At 46.6% G+C, this 20,672-nt stretch overlaps 1 protein-coding gene across 2 annotated transcripts in view; it reads left to right on the forward strand.

Moving 5' to 3' along the window:
- The window catches only part of LOC119966994 (protein FAM177B), an 89,790-nt gene that overhangs the window by 58,987 nt on the left and 10,131 nt on the right, over window positions 1–20,672 (forward strand). For both annotated transcript variants that reach the window (XM_038798971.1, XM_038798972.1), the window contains exons 2-4: window positions 13,367–13,513; window positions 15,321–15,387; window positions 17,331–17,428. In XM_038798971.1, the coding sequence (XP_038654899.1) occupies window positions 13,367–13,513; window positions 15,321–15,387; window positions 17,331–17,428 (312 nt within the window). The remainder of the gene's footprint in view (window positions 1–13,366; window positions 13,514–15,320; window positions 15,388–17,330; window positions 17,429–20,672) is intronic.

Raw genomic sequence — 20,672 nt, forward strand, 5'->3', positions numbered from 1 at the left:
AGGGTAGGGTGGGGGAGGTCGAACTCAGTGGGACTGGAGGTCTGGAGTGTATCTGCTTCAATGCACCAAGTATAACAGGTAAGACAGATGAACTTAAAGCCTTGATTCACGCGCGGAACTTGGATGTGGTTGCTGTAACGGAGACTCGGTTAAAAAAGGGACAAGACAGGCAGCTAAATATTCCAGGATATAGGTGTTTTAGGCGAGACAGGGAGGAAGGTAAAAGAGGTGGGGACTTGCAATACTGGTTAGGGAACATATTACAGCTGTACAGAGGGCGGACACCATGGAGAAATCAAGTAACGAGGCACTGTGGGTAGAACTCAGAAACAGGAAGGGGGTAGTCACTATGATGGGGATGTACTACAGGCCTCCCAACAGCCCACGGGAAGTTGAGAAACAGATATGTAAGCAGATTCTGGATCAATGTAGAAATAATGATGGGTACAATCGAAATGTGGAGCTTTTTCAAGGAACAGCTACTGCGTGTCCTTGATAAGTATGTACCTGTCAGGCAGGGAGGAAGTTGTCGAGCAAGGGAACCGTAGTTTACTAAGGAAGTTGAAGCACTTGTCAAGAGGAAGAAGAAGGCTTATGTTAGGATGAGACATGAAGGCTCAGTTAGGGCACTTGAGAGTTACAAGTTAGCCAGGAAGGACCTAAAGGGAGAGTTAAGAAGAGCGAGGAGAGGACACGAAAAGTCATTGGCGGATAGGATCAAGGAAAACCCTAAGGCTTTCTATAGGTATATCAGGAACAAAAGAATGACTAGAGTAATATTAGGGCCAATCAAGGATAGTAGTGGAAAGTTGTGTGTGGAATCAGAGGAGATAGGGGAAGGTTAAATAGATATTTTTTGTCAGTGTTTACACTGGAGAAAGACAATGTTGTCGAGGAGAACACTCAGGTTCAGTCGACCAGGCTAAATGGGATTGAGGTTCACAAGGAGGAGGTGTTAGCAATTTTGGAAAGTGTAAAAATAGATAAGTCCCCTGGTCCAGTTGGGATTTATCCTAGGATTCGCTGGGAAGCCAGGGAGGAGATTGCAGAGCCTTTGTCCTTGATCTTCATGTCGTCTTTGTCGACAGGAATAGTGCCGGAAGACTGGAGGATAGCAAATGTTGTCCCCTTGTTCAAGAAGGGGAGTAGAGACAACCCTGGTAATTATAGACCTGTGAGCCTTACTTCGGTTGTGGGTAAAATGTTGGAAAAGGTTATAAGAGATCGGGTTTATAATCATCTTGAAAAGAACAAGTTGATTAGCGATACTCAACACAGTTTTGTGAAGTGTAGGTCATGCCTCACAAACCTTATTGAGTTTTTTGAGAAGGTGACCAAACAGGTGGATGAGGGTAAAGTGGTTGATGTGGTGTATATGGATTTCAGTAAGGCGTTTGATAAGGTTCCCCACGGTAGGCTATTGCAGAAAATACAGAAGTATGGGATTGAAGGTGATTTAGCGGTTTGGATCAGTAATTGGCTAGCTGAAAGAAGACAGAGGGTGGTCGTTGATGGCAAATGTTCATCCTGGAGTTCAGTTACTAGTGGTGTACCGCAAGGATCTGTTTTGGGGCCACTGCTGTTTGTCATTTTTATAAATGACCTGGAAGAGGGTGTAGAAGGATGGGTTAGTAAATTTGCAGATGACACGAAGGTCGGTGGAGTTGTGGATAGTGCTGAAGGATGTTATAGGTTACAGAGGGACATAGATAAGCTGCAGAGCTGGGCTGAGAGGTGGCAGATGGAGTTTAATGCGGAAAAGTGTGAGGTGGTTCACTTTGGAAGGAGTAACAGGAATGCAGAGTACTGGGCTAATGGCAAGATTCTTGGTAGTGTAGATGAACAGAGAGACCTCGGCATCCAGGTACATAAATCTTGCCACCCAGGTTAATAGGGCTGTTAAGAAGGCATATGGTGTGCTAGCCTTTACCAGTAGGGGGATTGAGTTTTGGAGCCACGAGGTCATGCTGCAGCTGTACAAAACTCTGGTGCGGCCGCACCTGGAGTACTGCGTGCAGTTCTGGTCACCACATTATAGAAAGGATGTGGAAGCTTTGGAAAAGGTTCAGAGGAGATTTACTAGGATGTTGCCTGGTATGGAGGGAAGGTCTTACGAGAAAAGGCTCAGGGACTTGAAGTTGTTTTCGTTAGAGAGGAGAAGGCTGAGAGGTGACTTAACAGAGACATATAAGATAGTCAGAGGGTTAGATAGGGTGGACAGTGAGAGTCTTTTTCCTCGGATGGTGAAGACCAACACGAGGGGACATAGCTTTAAATTGAGGGGTGGTAGATAAAGGACAGATGTCAGAGGCAGTTTCTTTACTCAGAGAGTAGTAGGGGTGTGGAACGCCCTGCCTGCAACAGTAGTAGACTCGCCAAATTTTCCTCATAGTGACTAGAAATCCCTGAGGGCTAGGGGCCTGGATGGTGAGGAATTTGTTAAGTGTGTCGAAGAACCAGGTTCCTCTTCCTGTTTAGATCCATTCCGATCTACATCCCCAAGGCCTTTTTCAAAGCGCTGGACAAACTCATCATGGCGTTCGTATGGGGGGGTAAAAATGCTAGGATCCCAAAGAAGGTCTTACAAAAAACAAAAACCAGGGGAGGGTTAGCCCTCCCGAATCTACAATTCTACCACTGGGCAGCAACAGCCGAGCGAGTAAGGGGATGGATCCAGGAGCCAGAAGCTGAGTGGGTGCGTGCGGAGGAGGCCTCCTGCATGGGAACCTCCCTCCGGGCCCTCGCCACGGCAGCACTCCCATCCCCACCCAAAAAACACTCCAGCAGCCCAGTGGTGACAGCCACCCTCCAATCCTGGAACCAACTGCGGCAGCAACTTGGCCTGACCAAAATGTCGAACAGGGCTCCCATCTGCAACAACCATAGGTTCAAACCAGCACTGACCGACGCCACCTTCAAAAGGTGGAGGCAGGACGGGGGGACACTGACAGTCAGGGACCTATACACGGACGACAGGATCGCAACACTGGACGAACTGACAGAGAAATTTCAGCTAGCTGGGGGGAACGAGCTACGGTACCTGCAGCTCAAAAACTTCCTACGAAAGGAGACAAGGACGTACCCACAACCGCCACGACAGACACTACTGGAAGACCTACTGGACGCAAGTATCCTAGAGAAAGGGAACTGTAGTGACATGTATGACCGACTGGTAGATAGGGACGACACCGTACTGGACGCAACAAGGAGGAAATGGGAGGACGACCTGGGGATGGAGATCGGGTGGGGACTCTGGAGCGAAGCACTGCATAGGGTCAACTCCACCTCCACGTGCGCAAGGCTCAGCCTGACGCAACTAAAAGTGGTACATAGAGCCCACTTAACAAGAACCCGTATGAGTAGGTTCTTCCCGGAGGTGGAAGACAGATGTGAACGGTGCCAAAGAGGCCCGGCCAACCACGCCCACATGTTCTGGTCCTGCCCCAGACTCGTGGAGTACTGGACAGCCTTCTTCGAGGTAATGTCCAAAGTGGTGGGAGTGAGGGTGGAGCCATGCCCGATAGTGGCGGTCTTCGGGGTTTCAGAACAGCCAGATCTATTCCTGGGGAGGAGGGCGGATGCCCTTGCCTTTGCCTCCCTGATCGCCCGCCGTAGAATCCTGTTTGGCTGGCGGTCAGCAGCACCGCCCAGAGCTGCGGACTGGCTGTCCGACCTCTCGGAATCTCTCCAAATGGAGAAAATCAAATTTGCCATCCGAGGGTCGGACGACGGCTTCCACAGAACGTGGGAGCCATTCATGCGACTGTTCCGGGACCTATTTGTGGCCAATGTACAAGAGGAAGAATAGTCGGGGGAAGGTAGCGGGAGGGGGGGGGGGGCTACAGGTTTGTTACGGGGGTTCAATGGCTAGCTAAGGCCCAAAACCAAGCTAAATAAACATGTTGAGGGGGGGAGGGGGGGGGGGGGGGGGGGGCGCAGTTACTACTACGAAGATGCTTACCTGTAAATATGTGTGTTAATTTTTGCGTGTTTGTTTTTGTTTGTTTTTTTTTTCTCTCTCCTAACAATTTGTAATTTGTTCAATATAAAATACGAAAACTGAATAAAAACATTTATAAAAAAAAAAGTGTGTCGAAGAAGGTTTTTTTGAACAATATGTGGACAGTCCGACTCGAGAGGGGTCTATATTGGATCTAATACTAGGGAACAAGCCCGGGCAGGTGTAGACACCTATCATGCGGATTTAGCAGCACTTTGTGAACACTAAAACTCAGTAGAAATTTGAGTTAAAACTTTTCAGGTGCAAATAAGAATTGTTTTATTTGTCTCTATTGATTACAATTGAGAATCATTTACAGTCATATTCTCTAATAGGTCCAGCTAGCAAAGGATTCAATAGAAACAATCTTGTAGATAATTCAACTTTCAAGTAATACAGAAATGATTTTTATTATTGGTCTCAGAGATTCCCTTGAGTTATTATTGAATATTCCGTCTCCTAATAATGTCATATCAATATCTCGCCCTACACTATGTCTCAGGGTTCCTTCCATGTTGGCTTGATTTACTTTGTCTCCTCCATCATACTATACTGCTGTCCGGAATTGTTTAGTGATACCACATGTATAATCATTGTCCCATGGCTCAGAGTTGTGGCTCTAACTATCCCTTCTTTAAATTCTCCTCTTAGAACTACCTCCTCATCCATTTTTAGCTGTAACTCCAGATTGAGCCAATACCGCTGAAATTCCTGCCCCTAATTTCCCTTTTCTATTGGAAGGATTAACTTGTCCGTCCTTTTGGGCATTTGTAAAGTCTCCTTCCGTGAAGTGGATCTGCTTTCCTCCTACGTACAATTTTTTAATAAGTCTCGTCTGTTTCCATTCATCTGCACTTTTACTTGGCACATTTGTTTGAAACCCTACTGTTTTTACTGTGCTATCTGATTCTAGGACTGATTCCTTGTCATTTTCCATTTCTAATGCTTTATTTTTCTGCAGTTGTTTTATATATTTGTTTGCCACTTCAGACTTACTTTTGTGTTCACTAGGGATCTGTATTATTTCTTTCATGTTTTCTTTGTCAATGATTTTAACCAGTTTGGAGCACCCTTTGCCCACTTGAGCAGCTGCATGCTTCTGTCTGTATCCGAACAAGATTAGTGATTCAGCTTGCTTTTCAAATGCAAATTTACAAAGTGCTTTAAGGATCCCTACTGGATCTGTATATTGCAGGGCTTTAGGCACTCTAACAAAGAAGGAGATATCTCCGTCTGGATACATCTCTCTTTTCCAGGATTTTTTAAAGCTCTTTTAATTTCTTCCATTCTTGTTTCATTGCTTCATCTCTCTTGACTGTATTCCAGGGCAAGAGAATTACCCTAATTGCCATTTTTCGGATTTTTAACTTCTGTTCCTGGTTGTCCCTTTCAGGTGCACTCTGAAATTAAGGATAAGTACCCAGCCTATCCAAGGCTGACTAAGGCACTATCTTCCTGTTTTAGTTAAGGGTCGATTGGTTATCGGTCTCTAAAGGTTTCTAGGCGTCCCCTATGTCTCTAGAATTCCTTACAATCTGCCTCACTCTAAGGATGATTTATTTTTTGGCCTCTTTTACCAGTAATGGATGCAAGATTTTAGTGCGGTCACCAAAATGTCTTGCAGACTTTTTCTCAGGGTCAGTATCTTCTAGTCTACTGGTTTTCACACCCAACCTGAGTCCCCTCGATCCACAGAATATCCTTACAAAAATCAATCACACATGACTTTCCAAACTAAACTCGGCAGGTGAAGTTTGACTCACACATAGACTAGAAACTTCTAATATTCTTCTATTCTTTGTGCCGGTTAGAAACTTCTAATATTCCAACCGTTTCTTGGGAACTAGAAACTTCTAATATTCTAGCCCCAACTCTTGTTAACTAGAAACTTCTAATATTCTAGCCTCGCTTTACCTAGAAACTTCTAATATTCTAGGCCCCACGTTGGGCGCCATGTTTTTAAAAACTCACCACTATTCTTAGAATTCCCCCTATACCAAAAAGGGTCGATATTCTAAATGGTGAACAGGGATTCTCACTCCCTGACTCCGATGCAGGCTTCGGTGGGTGCTATTTAGGTCAAACTATATTTTCAAGTTATCCCCCGGTATAACCCATACCTTCACCAAAGAATTTTATCTACTTACCCCTTAGTAGCATCGATGTCTTGGGTCCTGCGTTGTTAAGTAAGTAAAGTAGGCTAATAACCACTGTTTCAGGTTAAAACTTTTAAGTTATTTTATTATTATAATTTTTTTTTAAAGCTGTAAACACTTTCTTTACAGAAAGGTAAAAGATCTTGCTTCTGGATCCTTCCTGTTGGTTGAAGGGACCTCCAGGCCCACCTTGACAATCAATCTTCTTTAAAGTCTGGTCTTCTTGAGATGTATTCGCTGGTGAACTCGGTTGCTGTGTCCTATCCTTCCCATGTACCGAGCTGTGAGAGCTGGCTGTGCTGGCTGTCCCCTTTCTTCCGGTTTATATTCTCTTTCGAAGAGTTATTAAGTTTTAACGACTTTATTGTAAATGAGCTTGTTTCACTTTGATTGTTAAAAAGTATCTTTGATGTAAACATTTTAATACAACTAATTATTCATTTTGGGCATAACGTCACCTCTCAGAACTGATTAAAAAATGCTTTGGTTTCAATAGGTGTTACTTTTATTTCTGTGATTTCGAATCGTTTAATTTTCCAATTGTCCCCAGCTCATAACTTTGCCTTTGATTTTGACTTTAAATTATGTTTCTTGTAGACAGGTCGTCTCCAATTTTCTTTTAATTGACTTGATGTTAGTAGAATTTCACACTTAGAATTGACACCAAATTCGACTGAGCATCTTCCATCCTTTCCAGCTGTTTACTAAGAGAGTTTATTTCAATTAAGGTGTGAAACTTTGCTTTTAGATGTATGCTAAAATTTAACTTGGTTATAACTTGAAAGACCTGCCTGTTTTACACATTCGTCACTTAATTCAATTGAAACTCTCATCCATGCTTTTCCAGATGCTTCCTGAGATAGTTACTTTCAATGAAGGTGTGAGCCATTGTTTTAGCTTACCACAAGGATCCTGTGTGTTTGCTAAGCCTGCTTGTGAGCAAGAATCTGCATTTTATAATCCTGCTCTTTGCAGCTGCTATTAACCTTTTGTGGGATCTTTCCCTGTATCCTCTCAGACCAGATATTGCCAGACTTCAATGTTTCAAATTACATATTGTTTTGTATTTTCAAGAACAGCATTCTTGTATGAGCTATGGAATGTGATTCGGCTTCCTTATCGTGTAAACGTGCTTGTTAAAACAATGGTCCATATGCTGTTGCCATGGAGCTTGTCTTGTCCTTGGGTTAATTTATATTGGAATTGTATTTGTTAGCTGCAGAGGAATTCTGCTGTTCTGTGTTCTGTTTGCAGCTATGTTCTGAAATGCTGAATGTGTGTTTTGAAATGACTTGAGGTTATGAGTGAGTTTTTAAAATGGTCAATAGACCAGGGGCTTAATGCTAAATAGCTATCCTTTACCAATAGCTATCTTTAACTATCACTTTTACCTATAGAAAATAGCTGGCTTCTACGCCAGGCCATCAAAGTTGCAATGGGAGAATATGTGGTGAACAGTGACCACAATTCCGTAAGCTTTCGGACACTCATGTTGTCCTAGGGTTAAGGTGCTAAATTGGGGGAAGGCTAACGACAACCAGATTAAGCAGGATTTGGAGGCTGTTGTTTGGGAGAGGCTGTTTGAGGGTAAATCCAGATTTAGCACGTGGGAGTCTTTAAAGGATCAGTTTATGGAAGTACAGGCCATAAAAGACCGAGGGTAGCAGTGGAAGGGTGTTTTTCCGAATGGAGGTCTGTAACTAGTGATGTTCCGCAGGGATCAGTACTGGGACCTCTGCTCTTTATAATATATATAAATGACTTGGAAGAAAATGTAGTTGGTCTGATTAGCAAGTTTGCAGATGATACTAAGATTGCAGGAGTTGTGGATAGTGATGAAGATTGTCAGAGAATACAACAGGAAATAGATAGGCTGCAGAATTGGGCAGAGAAATGGCAGATGGAATTTAACCCGGACAAATGCGAGGTGATGCATTTTGGTAGATCCAATTCAGGTGAAAGCTATAAAATAAATGGCAGAGCCAGCAGAGAGATCTGGGTGCGCAGGTCCACAGATCCTTAAAAGTGGCAACACAGGTGGAAATGGTGGTAAAGAAAGCATATGGCATGCTTGCCTTCATAGGACGAGGTATCAAGTATAAAAGCTCAAAATTATGTTGAAAGTTGGTTCGGCCACATTTGGAATAGTGTCCAATTCTGGTCACCACACTACCAGAAGGACGTGGAGGCTTTGGAGAGAATACAGAAAAGGTTTACCAGGATGTTGCCTGGTATGGAGGGTATTAGCTATGAGGGGAGATTGAATAAACTGGGATTGTTCTCCCCAGAGAGACAGAGGCTGAGGGGCGACCTGATAGAAGTTTATAAAATTATGAGGGGTATAGATAGGGTGAACAGTTGGAGGCTTTTTCCCAGGGTGTAAATGACAATTACAAGGGGGCACAAGTTCAAGGCAAGGGGGGAGAGGTTCAGTGGAGATGTGCGGGGGAAGGTTTTTACACAGAAGGTGGTGTGGCCTGGAATGTACTGCCTAGTGAGGTGGTTGAGGCAGATACGTTAGCGACCTTTAAGACTTATCTGGATAGGCACATGAACAGACGGGGTCTAGAGGGATACAGGCGGTTGGTCTAGATAGGACACGTGATCGGCGCAGGCTTGGAGGGCTGAAGGGCCTGTTCCAGTGCTGTATTGTTCTTTGTTCTTTGTTTTGTTCTTTGTAAACTCCATCTTATCGAATTGTCTCCAATCATTTATATGCCTGGCTAGCGAATTTCTATCAACCTCAGATATAAAGTTGTTGATCAATCTCAGATCTACTGCTCTATAGTAACATAGAAAATAGTAGCAGGAGGAGGCCATTCAGCCCCTCAAGCCTGTTCCACCATTCAATGTGATCATGGCTGATGTCTATCTCAACACTGTTATATTACTGGGCTCAGTAATATGTATTGTTACTAGTTGCTGGTGATGCAGAGGGTCTGATGGTGTGATCCTGAAGAAACCACCTGTCTTCAACTTGAAGCAAACTAATTAATTAAGTAACGATTGATTATATCTGAGCGTGACACTCTACAGAACTATCACTAGTAATCAAGTAATTAAATATTAATGTATTAACTGATTCAAAACTATGCTGTGATCTATCTATTACACACTACTGCTGTCTAGTCACTCCTGGGTTGAAAGAGAGCAAGATCCTCTGGGAGCTGATATTTATAGTGGGATCTTTTAAGAAAATAGCCCGGAGTGATTCGCGCCTGTTTTCTGGCGGGCGTGGGGGTCATAGCTCCATTGTTGGAGAATCCCGGCCATGATATGTATAACTTTGTACAGAGCAAAATGAGTAACGATTACACAAATTTACTGTTAAGTATTTACAAGTTCAGCCTGTTAGGTTTCTTCTGTTGTCTCGTTGATCCTCTTAGTGGGCAAGGTGGTGATACTGATGTCTTGACAGTTCTTTGCGTGTCATTGGTACTTTGATTATTGGTTAGCGTACCTTGAAAGATAGTTTCGTTGAGTTGCAGGTCTGGAAAGATTTTCTGTGGTTGTATTTTCTTAAGTGCTCTACAATTTCTACGTAGGATGTTACCTTCGGCTGTCTTGATTATCTATGATCTTGGAGCTGCTTGTCTTCTGATTCTGGCAGGACCAGACCAACCTCCATCAGGTATCTTGATCCTAACGGTGTCATCTGGAGATAACGAGTCCAAACTGGTTGCATGCCTGTCATAATATAATCTTTGATGATCACGTAGCTGTTGCATTCTGTGTATCACTGGAAGATGATCAAGATTTGGAAGCTGCAACACAGTTAACATTGTTCTCAGATCCCTATTCATTAGCATCTGTGCCGGTAACAGACCTGTTGATAAAGGAGTTGCTCAGTAGGATAATCGCAAGATCGCAGAATGCAGAGCTTTATTAATTCGTTATTTTATGATATGTACTCCTTTTTCTACTTTCCCGGTCGAGTGTGAGTAATGTGGGCTAGATGTTATGTGTCTAAAATCGGAGAGTCTTGCAAACTCGGCCCAGGAAATTGATTAAACGTAGGGAGGTTATGCTTTAGTTGCATAGGGCATCAGTGAGACCTCATCTGAGACACTGTGTACAGTATTGGTCGCCTTATTTAAGGAAGGATGTAAATGCATTAGAAGCAGTTCAGGGAGGGTTTTGCTGGACTAACATCAGGAATGAGTGCTTTGCTTATGATGAAGGCTAGGCTTGTATCCACTGGAGTTCAGAAAAGTAAAAGGCGAGTTGATTGAAATGTATAGGGCTCGATTCAACCAATTGGAACTAAGTCCCAAAGCGACTTGCGCTGTGTAAGGGGCCTGAATGGGCAATAGGCGGCCGAGGCTGCTCATAGTCCCGTTTTGTGGAATGAGTCTTTGGTGAATCACATTATGTGTTCCCTAACGGGTTTATATCTGAAGAGGAACATGTGACCCAGCCAGTTAAGGGCGTATCCCTTTGAAATCGGGCTAACAACATTTTCTTTCAATCTGTTTAAACTTTTAAATTGTCTACTTTGTTTTGGATACCATTTCTGAACCCAAATTTCTGATATCTCCCTATTATGATAGTCCCAGCTCACTTGCGATAGCGGATGTGAAAGGGACTTATGCACCTGGAGACTCTCCGCTCCAACCTCAATCTTTTCAGTACGGCAACGCGAACCATAAAGAAAAACAGAAGTCACTAGGGGAATAATAATTATAAAACATGCCCAGTAAAAATAGGAACCGGAATGAGGGGGGCGAGTGTGTTCCAAAACTCCCAGACCTCAAGAATTGGCAGGAGTCAAAATGACGGCGGCGAACTTCCCCGTCTCCCCAGGCATTGTGTGGTTGTCGGCCGACATTGTGACGACTGAATTGAAGAAGTACCATCAGAACCTAGGTGAGGACGTTAAGGTAGATGAATCCCTCATCTGGATAGTGAATCAATCAGAAGAAATGAACAGAATATGGAGGCACTGGCGGCACGTGGCACAGTGGTTAGCATTGCTGCCTACGGCGCTGAGGACCCGGGTTCGAATCCCGGCCCTGGGTCACTGTCCGTGTGGAGTTTGCACATTCTCCTCGTGTCTGCGTGGGTTTCACCCCCACAACCCAAAGATGTGCAGGCTCGGTGGATTGGCCACGCTAAATTGCCCCTTAATTGAAAAAAAAAATAATTTGGTACTCTAAATTTATTTTAAAAAAGAATATGGAGGCACGTGGGGACACGGTTAGAAACACAGAGGAGGCCCTCTCCCATCACAGTGATTGGATCAGCGCTTGAGAAAGACCTGTGTTCGGTTATGGAATCTACTAAATATTTAAAAATCAAAGTTAGTGACCTTGAAAACAGGTCCCAAAGGGAGAACGTCCACCTCTTGGGTTTGCCAGTGGGTCCCCAATGAGACACATATCTAATATGCTGTCCAAGATGGTGGGCAAGGGGGTTTTCACGGACAGCCCCCTGCACCTCCTCAAATCGATTTACGGAGATTTTCGAACATTGCTCCCCATTGCCTTTCAAAATGCTTTCCAAATTCAGTAGCAAGTAGCCCAGGTTGGCATGTCTGCCGTGATGGGGCGGGCACAGCCGCAGGAGTTGCTGCCGCCCTCTTTCCTGCTGAGGATCGACGCAAAGCCTCCGAGTCGATGGGAGCTACCCAGCGCACGACCTCCCCCTACATGCCACCGGAACTCTGTCATGCAATGATACTGTGAACATTTCTTCAATCTGCCAATCATTGCGTGCACTGCCTAACAAACTCAACCAGATTCAAGCACACAATACTGCTAAATATTTTAACTATTCTCAACTGAAGCACTGTGCAATGCAGGAAGTGAACCCTACATGTGAGTGTGTCAGATTGTACTTCTTTACAGGGTGTGTGACAATTCAGAAAACCCAATGTAACCTGACTGATGTGAGACACTGACCTACTCCAAGGTCCTCTACTAACCAATCACCTTTCAGCTAATAAAACACAACATATTGTAGATGTTGGAAATCTGACCCCCCCACAGAAGATGGGAACAATCAGCAGCTTCAGCAGCATCTGTAGAGAACCGATAGTCTAGAATGTGCTGCCTGAGAGGGTGGAGGAAATAGGTTAAATAATAACGAGCTAATTGGATAAATTCTTGAAAAACAACAATTTTCAAGACCATGGGGAGTAAAGCTAATTGATTCTGCGCTCGATCATCGATAAGTTTATTTTTAAGAAAAAATAATTTTATTGGAATTTTTGAAAAATATATATCAACAAAACAATAATAAGAATAACAATAATAATAATAATAAACACCCCCCCGGCACCCGTGACAACGCATATAACAAACCCCCCACCCGCCCCCAACCCCAATAAACAACAAAATAAATTAACAATAAGCAAATTAACTTAAACACTATCCCCCTAACCCCCCCCCCCCCCCTTCCCCCCCCCCCCCCCCGGGTTGCTGCTGCTGCTAGTACCTTATCGTTGAGCCAGAAAGTCGAGGAAAGGCTGCCACCTCCTAAAGAACCCTTGTACCGACCCCCTCAGGGCGAACTTGACCCTCTCCAACTTAATGAATCCCGCCATGTCATTAATTCAGGTCGCCACACTCGGAGGTCTCGCATCTTTCCACTGCAGCAAGATCCTCCGCCGGGCTACTAGGGACGCAAAGGCCAAGACATCGGCCTCTTTCGCCTCCTGCACTCCCGGCTCCACCCCAACCCCAAATATCGCGAGTCCCCAGCCTGGCTTGACCCTGGATCCCACCACCCTCGTCACCGTCCCCGCCACCCCCTTCTAGAACTCCTCCAGTGCCGGGCATGCCCAGAACATATGGGCATGGTTCGCTGGACTCCCCGAACACCTGACACACCTGTCTTCGCCCCCAAAGAACCTACTCAGCCTAGATCCGGACATGTGTGCCTGGTGCAGCACCTTGAACTGGATGAGACTAAGATCGATAAGTTTATTAATTGACCTTTCAGAGCTAAGACCTTGTCTTAGGAATGGCAGTTGACTGACATCCGTTTGTCCACTGCTACCTCTTTACCTGACCAGTGTTTTCAGCTCCTTCTGTTTTTTGTTCCTGTGGAAAGCTCTGCCCAGTGCTTCTGTTTTATCGCATGGCCAAGATATGGAACTGAAAACCTGTCAGGTTGCGTCCTGTTGTTCCATTGCTATTGGACTATAGATTGCCACATTCACTTCTGCTGCGTACAGGACTAACTGATCTAATCTCCGTTACTGTTAAAGACAGAGGCAGTTGAACCCAAAGACATGGAGGCAGGAAAGAAAGAGCCGAAAAGACGCATTCATTTTTCAAGTGGAGAAACCATTGAGGAATACAGCACTGAAGAGGAGTTTGAAGAAGAGCAGAAAGTGTCAGAGACAGTCAATCCTGTAAGTATTCCAACAGCAATCCGAATACATAAATAAAAGCAAAATACAGGGGATGGGGAAAGCTGAAATCAAAACAGATAATGTTAGAGAAACACAGCAGGTCTGGCAGCAGCTGTATAAAGAGAAACAGAGTTAACGTTTCGAGGTCAATGTGACTCTTCTTTGGAACTTCCAGTTTTTCACCATTTTCTGCTTTTATTTCAGCAATCTGCAGAGAGGGATCCAATAATGCAGAAATTTCTTGCAGCAAAAATAATAATGATCCAATAATTGATTTAAACAACTTTTAATTAGGATCAGTCAACTGTGCAGTTAAGACAGTGTACATTAGCTTCTCCATCTGTTTTCCATATCCCTACCAGATTCCCCAGCTTAGTCCCACCAGTTACCAATATGTCCACCAGTTTCCCAAACCCCTGCAACCAACTTTCCACTCCTGCTCCCACAAGCTTCCCATATCATCCCACCAGCATCCCATACCACCGCACCATCTTCCAATACATCTCCCAACCAGCCATACATCACTCCAACTTCCAATATGGCTCGACCAGCTTTCCCATATACTTCCCAACCGGATACCTGTACCACCCCACCAGATTCCAATACCTCTTAAGGACAGCATGGTAGCACAGTGGTTAGCACGATGGCTTCACAGCTCCAGGGTCCCAGGTTCGATTCCCGGCTGGGTCACTGTCTGTGCGGAGTCTGCACATCCTCCCCGTGTGTGCGTGGGTTTCCTCCGGGTGCTCCGGTTTCCTCCCACAGTCCAAAGATGTGCAGATTAGGTGGATTAGCCATGATAAATTGCCTTTAGTGTCCAAAATTGTTAGGCTGGGTTACAGGGATAGGGTGGAGGTGTGGGCTTAAGTTTTCCAAGGGCCAGTGCAGACTCGATAGGCCGAATGGTCTCCTTTTGCACTGTAAATTCTATGATTCTCTCAGCCATTTTCATATATCACGGCAGCTGCCATACACGTCAATCAGCTTCATATTCATCTTCACCAGCTTCCCATACCCCATCTCCACCAACTTCCTATACACTCCCGTTCACCCCACCATACCCCTCATTGCCCATGCACCCCCCCCCACCCACCAGCTGACCAACCACTCGTGTGCCTCATCAGCTGCCCATACTGCCAACTTACCTGACAACTAGCTGTCCATACCTTCGCCCACTGCACCGCCCCGCTGCCTATATTCACCAGCAGTTCCCCATTTGCCCACTCTCTTCTTCATCGGATGATAAAGGAGAAACAAAATGGGAAATGGCATGAAAAATATCTTTCCAATGATCAATGGAACAAGGAAGAAAAGGACAATGGATATTTTGACAGGAGTGCCCTGTCAAATATGTCGTAACTCACAGTCTAGGATCAACAAGAGTTTCTTTTATATTTTTTAATGGAGCGCTTTTGGCAAGGCCAGTGTTTGTTGTCCATCTATAATTTCCCTTAAACTGAGTGGCTTGCTCGGCCATTTCAGAGGGCAGTTAAGAGTTACCCACATTGCTATGGGTTTGGAGTCACATGTAAGCCAGACCAGGTCAGGACAGCAGATTTCCTTCACTAAAGGACATTCATTGTTTTTTTACAGCAATGAATGATAGTCCCCATTACTGAGACTAGCTTTTCCATTCCAATTAGTTACTCAGATGAGATACATGAATGTCCCTACGTCACTTGATGAGTAGGGATCACAGGAAAAAAGTGCACTACATGCACCTGAGGTCCCTCAAACAATATTCCCTTTGGCTGAAGTGTTTAATTGTCTGTGAAAAGTGATTGTTCATCGACTGATTGCCTTGCAGTCCACACTTCCCTGGAGCCATTTCCTGCTGTTTTGGATGATGAAGTTTGCCAGGACATCATTATTCAGTGAGTATCCTATAGCAGCAAGAGACCAGGCTGAGATCAACTAATGTAGCAAATTCTGAATGAGATCCAGCGGTTACAATGGAGTTCAGTATCGACTGAAAGTTGGGTGGTTTAGGGAATGGGCAGTGGTTTGTTAAGCAGGGAGATGGACTGAATGATGGAGGTTAGCAGAAAGATTGACTGAATAATAATAATCTTTATTGTTTATAGAACAGTACAGCACAGAACAGGCCCTTCGGCCCTCGATGTTGTGCCGAGCAATGATCACCCTACTCAAGCCAACGTATCCACCCTATACCAGTAACCCAACAACCCCCCCCATTAACCTTATTTTTTTAGGACACTAAGGGCAATTTAGCATGGCCAATCCACCTAACCCGCACATCTTTGGACTGTGGGAGGAAACTGGAGCACCTGGAGGAAACCCACGCACACACGGGGAGAACGTGCAGACTCCGCACAGACAGTGACCCAGCAGGGAATCGAACCTGGGACCCAGGAGCTGTGAAGCATTTATGCTAACCACCATGCTACCATGCTGCCCTCCACCATGCTACCGTGCTGCCCCAAAGTAGGGCACAAGTCACAAGTAGGCTTACATTAACACTGCAATGAAGTTACTGTGAAAATCCCCCAGTCGCCACATTCCGGCACTTTTTCGGATACATAGAGGGAGAATTTAGAATGTCCAAATTACCCAACAGCACGGGCGCGATTCTCCGCTGCCCACGACGGGTCGGAGAATAGCGGGACGGCCTTCCCGACAATCTTCACGCCCTCCCGCTATTCCCCCCCCCCCCCCCAGGGCCACCCCACGACACGAATCACTGCTCGCCGTTTTTTACGCCGAACAGCGATTCTCCCCAGAACGATGGGCCGAGTTCCCAGGCCTTTACGGCCGTTTTCACGAACGCGATCACGCCTGCTCTCACCGTTTGTGAAAACGGCCGCAAAGTGCCGTCCCGGGCGTCCATGGCACCAATTGGCATGGCTGCACCACGGCCATGCCAAGGGTGGCATGGGCCTGTGATCAGTGGGCACCGATTGCGGGCAGCGGGTCCGATACCCGCGCACTATTTGTTCTTCCGCTGCCCTGCAGGATCAGTCCGCGGGGCGGCTGAGGGGCATGATGGCCCGAGCATGCGCGGGTTTGACGCATCTGCGTGATGACGTTATCCGCGCATGTGCGGGTTGGAGCCGTCCAACCCGCGCATGCGCGGCTGACGTCATCGTGCGCGTCAGCCGGCGTGATGCTTGGCGCGCGGACTTAGCGACGGTCGCTAAACCCATGATGCCGTGCTTCACGGGGCCCCGCTGCTAGCCCCGCCCGGGGGGGAGAATTGGGTCCTGGGAGGGGGCGCGGAGGCTGACGTGAAACACGGCCAGTTTACGCATTTGCGGAGAATCGTGCCCCACGTCTTTCGGGACTTGTGGGAAGAAACCGGAGCACCCGGAGGAAACCCACACAGACACGGGGAGAACGTGCAGACTCCACACAGACAGTGACTCAAGACGGGAATTGAACCTGGGACCCTGGAGCTGTGAAACAACAGTGCTAACCACTGTGTTACCGTGCCGCCCAATGTTGGTGTTTAGGAGGGAGATGGATTGACTGGTTGGTGGTTTAATTATGGACAGAGTGGTAGATGCTTTCGGAAAGAAATGGAATGTGTGGTGGTTTCTTTAGGAAAGTGAATGGCTGGTGAATGTTTTAAGATAGAGGTGGTTGGAGTTTGAATATCACTGTAATTGTGACACCAATGACTGTACTGTACATACCATAGAAGTTTCATTGCATAGAAGGAAGCCATTAGCTTGCTAAACACAAATGAGGGATTGAATCTGCGATCTTCTTCATCTGTGTTTTGTTTTAATGGACAGCAGTGAGGGACAGCCACTGTAACTGCATTACTGTAACATTTTCTATATCTTTTTTCTCCTAGCCTGTGATTTTCTTGGTGAGAAACTGGCCAATCTGTTTGGACTGACATCAGCCAAGTACCAATATGCAGTAGATGAATACTACAGTGTTCAAGACCAGGTCACCTATAATCACCAGATTAATTCTGTGTTTTATTACATATCATTAGTTAAACAAGGTGGAATTATTAGGTTCATGATGGGCTGTCTCAAATAGTTCACACTAATTCCGATGGTCAGTTGTCAAGGGATTATTGACAAAGTATTTCATGTTTATGCACAATTATTAGCAGGTTACTGATAAACTGTCTCAAATAATTTACACAATTATTAATTTAGTATATAATTATGAATATCAGTAGTGGTAGTGTTTTACAGTTCAATCATGTTGCTGTGGTAACATGCACTTTTACATACATGTCTGTAGCTGTGGGTAGTGATGGTAGAGGCACCAACTTTCTTTCCAGGAATCTACCCCCCCCCCCCCCCCCCCCCCCCCCCCCCTCTCCGCCATTGTACATCAGTGCTTGAATAAAACGTTTGAGATGGTTTATCACTAACTTGTCGTTAATTGTATTTCAGCATTGGCATAAAATATTCAAGGCAGTTTATTAAAAACTTTTATCCAGGGTAGCACGGTGACGCAGTGGTTAGCACTGCTGCCTCACGGCGTCGAGGTCCCAGGTTCAATCCTGGCTCTGGGTCACTGTCCGTGTGGAGTTTGCACATTCTCCCCATATCTGCGTGGGTTTCGCCCCCACAACCCAAAGATGTGCAGGCTAGGTGGATTGGTCACGCTAAATTGCCCCTTAATTGGAAAAAACAAATTGGGTACTCTAAATTATTTAAAAAAAAAACTTTTATCCGTATTTGTGTAAATTGCGATAGGACTCAAACCTGGAGCTTCCAGCTCAGAGGCTAGGACAGTACCCACTACGCAATGAAGCTTCAATCTGGTTAACATCAGTAATCATATACTTTTAAAAAATAAATTTAGAGTACCCAATTCATTTTTTTCCAATTAAGGGGCAATTTAGCACGGCCAATCCACCTATCCTGCACATCTTTGGGTTGTGGGGGTGAAACCCACGCAAACACGGAGAGAATGTGCAAACTCCACACGGGCAGTGACCCAGAGCCGGGATTGAACCTGGGACCTCGGCGCCGTGAGGCAGCAGGACTAACCCACTCCGCCACCGTGCTGCCCTCAGTAATCACATACAATCATCAATAAATCATTTAACATTATTATTAATAATGTATAATTATCATGAGACTATCCGTGGATGTCCAGGCTGGGTGGATGCTCAGGCTAGGTGGATGTCCAGGCTGGGTGGATGCTCAGGCTAGGTGGATGTCCAGGCTAGGTGGATGCTCAGGCTAGGTGGATGTTCAGGCTGGGTGGATGTTCAGGCTAGGTGGATGTTCAGGCTGGGTGGATGCTCAGGCTAGGTGGATGTTCAGGCTAGGTGGATGTTCAGGCTGGGTGGATGCTCAGGCTAGGTGGATGTCCAGGCTAGGTGGATGCTCAGGCTAGGTGGATGCTCAGGCTGGGTGGATGCTCAGGCTAGGTGGATGTTCAGGCTAGGTGGATGCTCAGGCTGGGTGGATGTTCAGGCTAGGTGGATGTCCAGGCTGGGTGGATGCTCAGGCTAGGTGGATGTCCAGGCTAGGTGGATGCTCAGGCTAGGTGGATGTTCAGGCTGGGTGGATGTTCAGGCTAGGTGGATGTTCAGGCTGGGTGGATGCTCAGGCTAGGTGGATGTTCAGGCTAGGTGGATGTTCAGGCTGGGTGGATGCTCAGGCTAGGTGGATGTCCAGGCTAGGTGGATGCTCAGGCTAGGTGGATGCTCAGGCTGGGTGGATGCTCAGGCTAGGTGGATGTTCAGGCTAGGTGGATGCTCAGGCTGGGTGGATGTTCAGGCTAGGTGGATGTTCAGGCTAGGTGGATGCTCAGGCTAGGTGGATGCTCAGGCTGGGTGGATGTTCAGGCTGGGTGGATGTTCAGGCTAGGTGGATGTCGAGGCTAGGTGGATGCTCAGGCTAGGTGGATGTTCAGGCTGGGTGGATGCTCAGGCTGGGTGGATGTTCAGGCTAGGTGGATGCTCAGGCTGGGTGGATGCTCAGGCTGGGTGGATGTTCAGGCTGGGTGGATGCTCAGGCTAGGTGGATGCTCAGGCTAGGTGGATGTCGAGGCTAGGTGGATGCTCAGGCTAGGTGGATGTCGAGGCTAGGTGGATGCTCAGGCTAGGTGGATGTTCAGGCTAGGTGGATGTCGAGGCTAGGTGGATGCTCAGGCTAGGTGGATGCCCAGGCTAGGTGGATGCTCAGGCTAGGTGGATGTTCAGGCTGGGTGGATGCTCAGGCTAGGTGGATGTCCAGGCTGGGTGGATGTTCAGGCTAGGTGGATGTCCAGGCTGGGTGGATGCTCAGGCTAGGTGGATGTCCAGGCTAGGTGGATGCTCAGGCTAGGTGGATGCTCAGGCTAGGTGGATGTTCAGGCTAGGTGGATGTTCAGGCTAGGTGGATGTTCAGGCTGGGTGGATGCTCAGGCTAGGTGGATGCTCAGGCTAGGTGGATGTTCAGGCTAGGTGGATGCTCAGGCTGGGTGGATGTTCAGGCTAGGTGGATGTTCAGGCTAGGTGGTTGCTCAGGCTAGGTGGATGTTCAGGCTGGGTGGATGCTCAGGCTAGGTGGATGTTCAGGCTGGGTGGATGTTCAGGCTGGGTGGATGCTCAGGCTGGGTGGATGTCGAGGCTAGTTGGATGCTCAGGCTAGGTGGATGCTCAGGCTAGGTGGATGCTCAGGCTAGGTGGATGCTCAGGCTAGGTGGATGTTCAGGCTAGGTGGATGCTCAGGCTAGGTGGATGCTCAGGCTAGGTGGATGCTCAGGCTGGGTGGATGTTCAGGCTGGGTGGATGCTCCGGCTAGGTGGATGCTCAGGCTAGGTGGATGTTCAGGCTGGGTGGATGTTCAGGCTGGGTGGATGCTCAGGCTGGGTGGATGCTCAGGCTAGGTGGATGTTCAGGCTAGGTGGATGTTCAGGCTGGGTGGATGTCGAGGCTAGTTGGATGCTCAGGCTAGGTGGATGCTCAGGCTAGGTGGATGCTCAGGCTAGGTGGATGCTCAGGCTAGGTGGATGTTCAGGCTAGGTGGATGTTCAGGCTAGGTGGATGTTCAGGCTAGGTGGATGTTCAGGCTAGGTGGATGTTCAGGCTGGGTGGATGTCGAGGCTAGTTGGATGCTCAGGCTAGGTGGATGCTCAGGCTAGGTGGATGCTCAGGCTGGGTGGATGCTCAGGCTAGGTGGATGTTCAGGCTGGGTGGATGCTCAGGCTAGGTGGATGTTCAGGCTAGGTGGATGTT

Source organism: Scyliorhinus canicula, chromosome 6 (assembly GCF_902713615.1).
Source record: "Scyliorhinus canicula chromosome 6, sScyCan1.1, whole genome shotgun sequence".
NCBI classification, from domain to species: domain Eukaryota; kingdom Metazoa; phylum Chordata; class Chondrichthyes; order Carcharhiniformes; family Scyliorhinidae; genus Scyliorhinus; species Scyliorhinus canicula.